The 12,458-nt window shown below is 42.9% G+C and overlaps 1 protein-coding gene across 5 annotated transcripts in view; it reads right to left on the reverse strand.

Annotated features, from left to right (window-relative positions):
• LOC123504136 overlaps positions 1 to 12,458 on the reverse strand; it is a 56,930-nt gene that overhangs the window by 18,188 nt on the left and 26,284 nt on the right. For all 5 annotated transcript variants that reach the window (XM_045254458.1, XM_045254460.1, XM_045254462.1 and 2 more), the window contains one exon: positions 10,545 to 11,070. In XM_045254458.1, coding sequence (XP_045110393.1) covers positions 10,545 to 11,068 — 524 coding nt within the window. In that variant the 5' untranslated portion in view covers positions 11,069 to 11,070. The remainder of the gene's footprint in view (positions 1 to 10,544; positions 11,071 to 12,458) is intronic.

The raw sequence follows: 12,458 nt of genomic DNA on the forward strand, positions 1-12,458 counted from the left end.
TGGGGAGCAATGATAGTCTTACTCCTCATCAGTTCTGCCTTTTATGGAGAGAAATTAAGCAAGTCACTCGTCAGTATTGTAGGAAATAGTTGTAAATTTGTGCTCCTCAACAGTTCCACCTTGTATGTATGTATGTGTATATGCAATACGTATATAAGCATCTTTGTATTTTCAGATGTCTACTCATTATGATATGCACATGTTTCGTCTCTTATCTCCACAGTAATTAAGACTCAACAAAAGTAATGCGATCTTTGAATCATAATAAGCAAGACATGGGATTCATTAGAGCATAAAATCATAAAGAAAGCTGCAAGAAACTAGCACGAATACATTATTTCTTTTACAATATAATTTTCAAGTATAAGAAGTCTGAACCCGTTACTTTTTCTCTTTCAATGATACGCCCACCATGCCATTTTGCAGGTCCTTGTCATGCTCACGTGTGATCGATTGTTGACTGGTAAAGTGATTCGTTCCTCGTGGTCTTGCCTTTTCCTTGTTTAACCCCTTCAGTATCGGGACACGTTTTTACCTTGAGATTTGTGTACGATTAGACCATTTTATTTACATTAGAAAGGGTCTATTGAGGCCAGATCAATAGCCACAGTCTTCACTATTTTAATCCACATAAGATTCTGAAGCTGTATAAAATCACTAGATAGTAAGCAAAATTAATATGTAAACGCGTCATGGTAATCAAGGAGTTAATGTTCAATAAAGTATAATTCACAATAAACAACACTTACAGCTCTCATAACATCATATAATGAGTCCTTTGCAGTGGCTAACCGGTTCTTTTTTGTGTGTGGTTGGAGCAACACTCATTGTCTGTTCTTGCATTATCCTCTCCTGTTCATATAATATTATAATACATGCATGAAGATACGACCACTCCTCTTAACAGACTACACCTTCACCTTGCATCCTGTCAACCTACTAACTTAACTAACGTGATCATTTCTCTGCCACGTCCTTCACCTGTCTTACACCTTACATCTCTTACAGTTCACGTCTTTCTCTTCAGTACCATGACGCGCTTCCATATTCATTCTGCTTACTGTTTGGTGATTTTATACAGCTTCAGAAACTTATGTGGGTATTAAAATAGTGAAGACTCCGGCCAGTAATCTTCTCACCTCCATAAACCTTTCCTAATGTCAATAAAATCGTATAATCACACCCAAAGCTCAAGATAAAAATGAGTCCCAGATTGGAAAGGAGGAATTCATGAGCTGATACCATAATGCCGAACTCTATTTGACTTACCTATTCGCTCCTCTGCATTCCTACCACCACTTCCCATCTTTGCGTCATCTATCAATTGTCGCTTCTCAACTTTACTTCTACGTATGGTACTGTCATGGTACTCAAGGTGTTAATGCGGGAATATATCTCATCATATAATCTCCATTTCGAAAACTGAGCATGGAAGTAGCGTTCATAAGCTTCACCTATACGCAAGTCAGATAATGTGGCGTCTGCTGTTTTTGTGGTCAAGTAGCCACACGCCCACCAGGAAGGAACCTCCTGCGTGGTGTCCTCGTTTGGTGTCCTCGTTTCGTGCGTTGCTGCATCTTAATGATCGGTCCAGATGCTACTCAGTGCGCGAGACCAGAGCCGGTTTATTGAGAAGGAAGATGCCATGCTATGTTGCTAAATGAGGAGGAGGATGCCATGCTATGTTGCTAAATATAGACCCAACTTTTAAATTTTCATAGTTGTCTTCACGTCAAGGATGGAATACTTAACTTCGAGTCTGAGAACTGTGTGAAGGTAAACGGCAAGAGTTCAAACTTTAAAGTAAAAGAAAAAAGAATATTTGTTGCTCAGCCGCAGCAATTTTCCAGCGAGCAACTCATTCCTCCTTTAACTTTTTATTACGGGGCCATTGTTGGGCGTCATCCGAGACACCGTGCAACTTGTGGACTCGCCACCACTCAGGGATTACCTTGTTTTGATGTGAGACAAGGCATTGCTAATTTGGGATACTTAGGAAACTACTGAAGAATTTTCTTTATATCTGTTATTTTAAGCGGTTGAAATCTCATGGAGATGGCGATGTGGGGAAAGACAGGCGAGGTGCGTGTGGAGTGTGCAGTGCGTTGCCTCGCACGCTCACTGCTTCAGAACACAGAGGTAACGCACGACGACACACCTTAAGCACATCTGCCCGGAAGGGAGGAAATTGCTCGTCATAAACCTTCGTGGGGGTCCAGCAGCCTCCCAGAGACATCGCTCCAGACGCTACCACGCGTGGGGGTCCGTCCTAATGAATGAACACACACACACACACACACACACACACACACACACACACACACACACACACACACACACACACACACACACACACACACACACACACACACACACACACATGCACCTTGATCTGAAATTTAAACAGGCACTAATGATAACTTGGTGGGAGTACAATCATATTCAAATTCGAGTGGCGACTTATAGTTCCTGACTCTCATGATGATTAGCATCGTGAAGGAGATTATCGCATGGCTAATGTTGGTCTGCCTCCTGTAAATGAAGAAAATGTACGACAGGAAGAAAAGCCACATGCACCAGTGTGAACATCCTCAATTAGTGAGCTCAGGCTGTAGCGAGGCGCCGGCTGCCCCTTCCCTTTATCTTCCCTGTCTTATGTAGCATTTAGAGTTTGTTGTAGCGTGCAGATTATTGGATGCCTGTTTTGTATCGTAACTTTTATATCAAGATTTATGTTTCCTTAGCCTGGCTGCCAATAGACTCGTATCTCCTCTTGGAGGGACAGAAGAGAATTGGCTCTCAATATAGTGATAATATCTGACACCTTGCATTCCTCCCATTCACCACACCTTTATACGAGTAGTAGCAGACGTGTGTGTGTGTAATTCACCTTGGTCGTCTGCTGGTCACCCAGCCAGTCTTCCCTATTACGGAGCGAGCTCAGAGCTCATAGACCGATCTTCGGGTAGGACTGAGACCACATCAACACACAACACACCGGGAAAGCGAGGCCACAATCCCTCGAGTTACATCCCGTACCTATTTACTGTTAGGTGAATAAGGGCCACACATTAAGAGGCTTGCCCATTTGCCTCGCCGCTTACCGGCGTGTGTGTGTGTGTGTGTGTGTGTGTGTGTGTGTGTGTGTGTGTGTGTGTGTGTGTGTGTGCGTTGTTTGTATTTTATTCTACGATGTTTACAGGATCGCAGTTTTCTCTTACGTAAGCTAAGGTCGTTGACATCTGAGCGGACAGAGTTCCACCAGTCTTCACCGCACCTCTGTAGTAGTTACATGTCACAATATTGCCAACCCCCTTCACACTGCCTAACGCCGCGCCTCGACCTAGCCTATTTATGTGAGGCCCCAAGGGGAACATTTACAACACCAGACTACACGTTCATCCTTCCTTTGTCTGCCATGTTGACCCGTTACTCCCTGCCCAGCTCTCAACTAGTCTCCTTTTCCTTCCATTCCTTCCTTTCTCTTTATTCTTATGTTCGTGTTGCTGCTTCCTATTGAAAGTCTACTATAGATAAAATTGTGAAAGTCCACACACACACACACACACACACACACACACACACACACACACACACACACACACACACACACACACACACACACACACACACACACATTTTATTTACTGTGTCTCAGTTTGGGCCTGCACTTGGCCGTCTTTCATAAATAGATTAAAGATAATTCAAAAAAAAATTTGCGATGTATATTTTTTATGGGTAAATTCGACTCAACATCCACAGTTTTTTCTAATCATAAACTATTGAATTTCTTCGATATTCATAAGTGTTTTGTCCTTTTCTCCATCTTCAAATTCATTAAAACATATCCAAATAATAACCTATTTAAATGTGTAGATTCACCGTATGCAACAAGAGGTGGGAACTTGAATTTGGAGTGCCCGCAATTCCGCACACAGTTATTCCAGCACAGCATATTTTACTTTGGTCCACAGCTATGGAATTCCTTGCCTCCTAATATAAAAGATATTACTAGTATCAGTTACTTTCAGTTTAAAAGAAAAACCAAAGAACATTTCCTTAGATGTTTATAACTAGCAGCTTGCAGTCCATCATTTATTTGTATTGTATGATAAATTTACTTTAAAGCTGGATATAAATTATTCAGGAAGTATATATATATATATACATATATGTGTATGTACGCACAAGTATTTATATAAGTAATGTGTTCGTATGTATGTATAGTGTGAACGTGATTGGGTGAAATATGACTTATTCTTGTATTTCTATAAATATATTGCCAAGTGAAGTCTTCCAACAGAGTCACCACATAGTTTAGTAACTCCGTCTATCAGGAGCCTTGGCTCGATAGACCATGCCAATGAACACATCTGTTTAACCAATATATATGTATGTACATGTCAGGAAATGGCAATAATTTTACTTTACTTTACTTTACTTTACACACACACACACACACACACACACACACACACACACACACACACACACACACACACACACACACACACACACACACACACACACACACACACATTTTTGTCAAGTGTATTATGTGCATGTAAATGAGGCTCAAGAGATACACACACGAAAAAGAGCGAAGCGGAAGTGGTTTCTGAAAAAAAGATATATATATAGAAAACTGAAAAAAAGGCGAATCTATGTATTTGTTTATTGGTCTCTCTCTCTCTCTCTCTCTCTCTCTCTCTCTCTCTCTCTGTGGTGGGAAGTAGGCAAATCCACCTGAGATCTGTGGGGAAGATGACCCTGATCTGACCAAGAGGTGGTTGCGGTGGCTGTGACGGGGATAGCCTTGTCCCGTTGCTGAGTTAGGCCTAATGAGCTCCTGTGTTCTATTGCCCGTGTTTTTCAATTCTACCTACTCCGAATGATGGATTTCTTTTTGTAACAGTCTGATAAATCGCTTCACTATATTTCGTACATTCTCAGATGTGTGGAGGTCGAAAATAAAGCTAAATCTCAATAAGTTAGAAATGCACCTTATGAACATGTTAGTACTATAAGTCTGTCTACTGTAAAATGGCCACTGGATTTAAAACATATTGTAGCTTATTGATAACGTAATTGATTTGATGTGAATGATTCTTGTTTTCTGCTGATCAACGCTCTTATTAAAAGGGATAACCCACGGTTTTCCTCAAGATCTGACAACCACGCATTCATTGGGACACCATTCAAACCCATACCCAGAAGATACTTTAGAGTAAACAGACTATAGAAAAGAGCGCATCACCAAGGGCCAGGCGAGAGTGTCCGGCCAGTCAGGTGACTCTCTGCCCCACAACAATGTAAAGGCAAAGGTCGGTGCGTCGCCAGGTGTGACAACCACAACCGCCCGGTGAAGAAAGAGCTGTGGTGTTGCAAGTCACGCCACTATAACACCACACCACAAGCGGCATCACCAAGCTACGTACACCGTTGCCTTACATCACAACAGACTACTTCATCACTTTTTACTCCACTATATCAACAACACTGCTATGAACACAGTCACACACTTCGCGCTCATTACAGCAGGCACTCACCCACCTACCTACCCACACCCAGTCCCTTCCACACCAACACCCACGCACGCCCTCGCTCACCCACACACATCTAATTCAGTTTTCTCCCCATAATTTTCAGCGTAAGTAAGGACCTTCCTCAATCTCATTTCATGCCTCTGCAACACACACAGCCACCAATACGCTGCCTACAATGCCCACTGGCCCGCATCCGCCTTCCTCTCTCTCTTCACACCTTTTTCTGACTCACACACACACACACACACACACACACACACACACACACACACACACACACACACACACACACACACACACACACACACACACACACACACACACACACACTTAGAAGATGATGCTGTAAATTCTGAAGCTTGTCTGGTTCATATCCTGCTTGATCACTTTCCAGGCTCCACAAGTCACACATGTTTTGGTGCTTTAAAAAAACAAAGAAAAAAAAGTTAAGGTAAAAAAAAAAATGGCTCGTTCACCTTATTGTCTCGTAAAGATAAGAACGTAAGTTTTGCGTAACGAATTTTTTTCTATTTTGAAAGTCAGTTTGTTCTTATTAACTGTAAATCGTTGTTCTTTTTAGTGACGCCATTGCTGATGCTTCCGAATCCTTCCTCTCCATATGCTCTTGTTTATCGTGTGTTATTGCTGCTCCGTCTGCCGCGTCTGCTTACCTATCACCCATCTGCTTGTTCTCTTTATTATTCATTTGTCTGCTGGTGTTCCTAAGTCATCACCACCACCACTACCGCCGCCGCTGCTGCCATCACCACCACCATCCTGCATCAGGCGCTCACGTGACCCACTCAACAAGTGTGACGCAACGCTTCACTCCCCGCGGAACACCCAAGAACATATGGAGGGTATACTCGTACTTTGCTCCTTCCTTCTTAACACCACAGAGCTCAATTTACACATCCACTAACGAGTTCCTGATTTGTCTTTCACTCTGCGGCGCGACTGTTGCCTAGTGCATGAACAGAGAGAGGTGTAACTAGGACGCTCCATTTGTTCTTGGGTTTTAAAGTACAATTTCCTCTGCTTCTCGGAACTGCAGTTGCTTTTATTCTTTTACTTGTGGAGTTTTGTTAGTCTTTTTTTTTTTTCAGTTAGCATTCAAACGCGGCGCTGACCTGTGACTGCGTAAAGAATTCTCATTGCTCCTCTCTCTCTCTCTCTCTCTCTCTCTCTCTCTCTCTCTCTCTCTCTCTCTCTCTCTCTCTCTCTCTCTCTCTCTCTCTCTCTCTCTCTCTCTCTCTCTCTCTCTCTCTCTCTCTCTCTCTCTCTCTCTCTCTCTCTCTCTCTCTCTCTCTCTCTCTCTCTCTCTCTCTCTCTCTCTCTCTGTGTGTGTGTGTGTGTGTGTGTGTGTGAATTTCTGTTTGCTAGGTAAGAATTCGTAAACATACACTTCGTCAGTAAATCATTGTTGAAACGAACCATATTAAGGTGTGCTGCTATGGCTTCAGGGAAATAATGATGGTAGGTTATATGTCTTGCGGGACTGTCCATCTTCCTTCACTCGTTTTGATCAGACCTTTTCTAATAATATATATACCAACACGCACGTTAGCTGACACACACACACACACACACACACACACACACACACACACACACACACACACACACACACACACACACACACACACACACACACACACTTCAATTCCAGAGGGTGAATGAACTGACATATTGAGCGGTGTAGCCTTACCTTGCAGTGTTGTGTTTCTCCCGCTTAATGAGTTTATAACCGAACAACCGTGTATTGAGATGAACGGGAGAGTTTCACCGGTGGTAGTGACACGACACTTGGCCGAGGCTCAACCAACGGCACTCATCACGTGTCATCACAATGATACCAGCGCCCCCATTTAGCGTTCACCGCCGCGTTAAGTCTTTACTTCCATGAGTCAGCATGTAGTGCGTGCGACTTGGGTGACTTAGATGAAGTCTTTGTGAAGCAGGAGCTATTTTGAGTCAAACTCCACTATCTTGTCGTACCGTTTAAGTCTGCCTCATGAACTTACAAGGAATGTGATAGCTCTCAGCTTAATACTTCAGCAGAGACACTTGTTGAAGTGGTTAACCCCTTCATTACTGGGACACATTTTTTACATTGAGATTCTTGTGATTAAACTATTTTATTGACATTAGGAAGGGTCTATGGAGGTCAGGAGATTATAATCAGAGTTTTCACTATTTTAATACCCGACATAAGTTTCTGAAGCTGTATAAAATCACCAAATATTAGCAGAATGAATTTGGAGACGCGTCATGGTACTGAAGAGGTTAACGGCAAGCAGAGCAAAGCTGAAGTTCTCGGCACAGCAAAGCGTAATAAGTTAGAGAGGCTTTGTTCTAGAAAGCTTTGACCATTTCAGTAGGGAGCCTTTTTAAGCGTGAATTAGGTACAGTGGGAGGGAAACACCATTAAGTAAGAGATTCACTGTAAATTTACTGCCTATTCATATCCTTACTGGTTCATTGTGGCGTGCCTTTAATGATGTGAACACACACACACACACACACACACACACACACACAGAGAGAGAGAGAGAGAGAGAGAGAGAGAGAGAGAGAGAGAGAGAGACGTCGCACACCTGTCTCGGTACGGTTCCGTGCTGCCTGCAGTGGTGATTAAGTGCCGTGAGTTACTTGCCGCTTTCCAATGCCACAGCGGCTTTCCTTAAAGAGTCTACGTATCATAAAAAGAAATTGTCAGCAATTGTAATTTTTTTAGCTACTGAAAACAAAATTACAGAGTGACACCAAAATTCTAAAGAGTTGTTCATAATTAATCCTTGGAAAACAAAGATAAATATTGAAAAAAATCGCGTGCGCACACACACACACACACACGCACACACACACACACACACACACACACACACACACACACACACACACACACACACACACACACACACACACACACACACACACACACACACACACACACACACACACACACACACACACACACACACACACACACACACACTGACTGATATATTTATTATTTCATTTTTGGATGTGTTTTGTAACGTAATGCGTGCTAAGGGAGCGAACTAAAAAGTATCACCCTCCAGCTCACTGGCTGCCGGCCTGTTAGCAGGTTCAAACCAGTTGCTTGACGAAAAGTAGGAAAGAGGCACGAGCACCAGGCTCCCTCTCTGGTCACTGAAATCTTTATGACTCAACCACAAAACATGAGTAATGACTGGCGCGCTTCTCTTCCCCCGGCACAAAACTGTTGTTCATTACCTAAGTATGGAGTACATCATAATTTAGGGACTTGATGAAGCACTGCGTGTTTCAGGAAAATATCATATTCTGTTTGATTTCCTCAATAACAGGTGTTTTAACCGCAATTGAGAAAAAGACCGTTATTTGTTATAGCAATGAAGTTGATCACTATAACTAGCTAGACGATTTGCAACATTGGAAACTTTCTTGCACTCACGCTGGCCGTCAGTACACTGTTGCATTTCAAACAACACATAACTTTAAAGCACAGAATTTGGAAAATCAAAATAAGTACGTATAATAAAAACTATGGTTTAAATGAGAATTCCTTTTTCGAAGTTCATATATTTCTTACTTGATTGACTGGAATATGTTGCTACTTTAACTGGGAATAAAGTTTAATTCAACAGGGCTCTTAGAGTTTGTTGCACCTGAACTGGAAGGAGGGAAGGGAGGGTCTGAGGGGCGGCACGCCTCTGCCACAGGGATGGGTCAATCGGCTGTCATGTCATGAGCGGCAAGATACATCAAGGCTGCTGATGAATTGTAAGAGGGGTTGAGAGGAGCCTCGCGGAATGTAATGTATCGTACGGAATCGCGATAAGGGCTGGAAGTGTTTATATCACAGATCCTGTTTGGCAGAGGAAGGAAGCTGAGATAGAATATGAAATTAGAAGGCTGAGGAATTTTTGAAACCACAAGTCTTCACTGTCTCGTGGGAACCTCAAAGATGAACAGCATGTGATGTTGACGCTAAGTTGCCCATTACTATTCACAGTGATCCTCCCTCCCTATCTACTGTCCCGTTACTTACTACCCCATCTCCCTCCCAGCTCTCTCTCTCTCTCCCTAGTCGCCCTGTCCTCTCATCTGATACCCTATACCTGTTTCTCTGCATCCAAATCCATTCTGTCTCTTTTATTGCTCAGCTCTCTAGTGATGTTCATGTAAGCTCTTCACTCCCTCTTTATATATGTCTTTTAAGTGTTCTGTTTGTTATTCTGTCCACATCTGTCTCTTTCAACTCTGTTTTACACTGAGTCTCTTTCTCAAATACGTGTTTTTCTCATTTCTAGAGTGGCTAAGGTTTGTGACGCGTTTATTTCCTAATTGTACACTCGTGGCTACTAACTTACGTGGATGCTTCTCGTGTTTATTGTAAGGTGGCCCCCAATAGTAAATCCACGAGTCTTACCTTTGATTATAAACTAGGTCCCTGATACGAAAGAGAAGGGCGTGGTAGTTTATAGTTTATTGGGTTGAATGGTAGATGTTTTCGTGAATTATAGAAAAATGCTTCCTCAGAACATAACAGTTATTATTAATGTTATATCTTCATTAATTATAGCCGGTGTATGGTTTCCTCGTCGTCTGTTGTGCCGTATAAGCAGATAGGCATGTTGGCAGACCTCAATTCCTACTCGCCACACGTAATAGGTCAGGCTACGTGGTGCAGTTGCCAAGTACGCTTCTTAGGGCGTCTATACTCAAGGTCACGTTCAGTAAAGTGACGTGAGGGGAATATTATCCTTGTTGTGCTATCTATGGGAGCTAATTTCCATTTCCCATTGAATATAAGCAATGTTTTGGCCTCTACTGAACATGTGCATGGATGTGATGCACTATAATTAACTCAATGTATGCATGATTATATGCATTACAACTTTGTAATAGTGAATGGTGAAAGATTATGAAGTGAATTCATGAGCTTTTCGTCATAAGAAAAGGTAGATGAATAGATGAGTGAATACTCACGGCATGAGGAATCTGATGGGCAGGGCGAAAAGGCCGTATCTTTGAGGTTCGGCGTGGGCCCCACACACTGCTAGCCTCGCACAGCTGCCAATGTCCACGACATTGGGGAGACCAGACAGGGAGTCCGTCACCAGCCTGGTCAGCAGTGACTCCTCATGTGCTTTTTCATCCGCGTAATGCCTCCCTCCACCGACGGCGCCCTGAGAGGTGGTGTAGATGGCCACTGCCAAACCTCCCAGCAGGAAGAGCGCTATGAAGGCCACGGCGCCAAAGGACTGGGCATCCAAGCCGGCTGCGCTAGTGTCACTAGCGCCGGGCAGTGTGAAGGAGAATAAGGGGATGGTGAAGGCAACGGAAGTGTTGAAGGCCGCCGCTTGATCATAGTTTAAGAATAACCGTCCTTGTTCACCCACCGGCGGCGCCTCATACAAGTCTTTTACCGTGTCTTCCATGCTGGCGGCTTGCGTCACCCCGCCTGCCGTCACCGCCACCACCAGTATCGTAATCACGCACCACGTCATCATGTCTGAAAAATAAAGCAGTCACATTATTATACAACTACTCCAGATATTGTTTAGGCCTCTGCCCTTCATTCCAACGTGTATGGGAAATAAACAAACTAACAAAAAAGAACAGTCTCTACAGTATTGGGCCACACATGCATCTTGGTGGCTTTAGAGAGTTTCTCTTAACCAGGAGTGCTGAAGTGTTAGGAACCATAACATGCTTTCCTCTCACTGACTTTCTTCAGCCTCTTTCTCACCGCCTGAATGTTGCATCTCTTGCTATCTTTTATCGCTATTTTCATGCTAACTGCTCTACTGATTTTGTTAACTGCATGCCTACCCTCCTCCTACGGCCTCACTGCACAAGGCTTTCTTCTTTCTCTCACCCCTATTCTGTCCAACTCTCTAATACAAGAGTTAACCAGTATTCTCAATCATTCATACCTTTCTCTGGTAAACTCTGAAATTCCCTGCCTGCTTCTGTATTTCTATCTTCCTACGACTTGACTTCTTTTAAGAGGGAGGTTTCAAGATATTTATCCCTGAATTTTGGATAACTCATATGACTCTTAAGAGAGCTGGCAACCCAGTGGGCCTTTTTTTATTTACTTTTTGTTGCCCTTGGCCAGTTGCCCCTCCTGCATATTAAAAAAAAAATAGATCTTCATTCTTGTCATTGGCATTGGTATCACCTTGTCATAAATACTGTGAACACAATGGAAAGAGTGGCCGTGCGAAGGAACAAGGGAGGAATATTAAAGAGGAAGCATGGCAAGCCTTTCGAGACAAGGTGGGATCCGGAAATGATCGTTTAGCTGTGTAGGAGAGTACCAGAAATGCCGCTACTCACACTCATTTCACACTCCAGCTATCTGTGCTACTTTCCGCTGAGGTTGTGTCACACTTGAAGTTGGAATGCAGGTGCTTTAATGAGAAGCTTTACTGTCAGGTATGTTACGACAGGTTGCCAGGCACGCTCATAGGGAACCAGGAGGAAAATTATCTTTTTTCAAACAATACTTGAAATATACAATCATGAAGAGCAGTACAGTGTTTATAAGTGGTGCATTCTTGGTCTTGAAGTGATACTGTGAAACCTTAAATCAGAAACTTGAGCATACTGACTGCATTTCATTATCAGTTCATTTCTTTTTGTTACAGATCTGCTTCCAAAGGCGAAAATACTTAAGTTTCAACTGTTTATATGGTCTCATCTTTCTAGCAACGTGGAAAAAAGAACGTAATGCTCGTGGCAGGAGACAGAACGGTGCTGAGGTTAGTTCGTTATGCAAATGACGTCATCTGCAGCCTGACCACAGCTCCAAATGGGAGTTCAGTTCGAGGGAGAGGGAGAGAAGAGCCCTCCTTTTTTTTTTTTTTTCCGTGAGAGGTAACTGTCATCACTTTT

The sequence above is a fragment of the Portunus trituberculatus genome, chromosome 15 (genome assembly GCF_017591435.1).
Source record: "Portunus trituberculatus isolate SZX2019 chromosome 15, ASM1759143v1, whole genome shotgun sequence".
NCBI classification, from domain to species: domain Eukaryota; kingdom Metazoa; phylum Arthropoda; class Malacostraca; order Decapoda; family Portunidae; genus Portunus; species Portunus trituberculatus.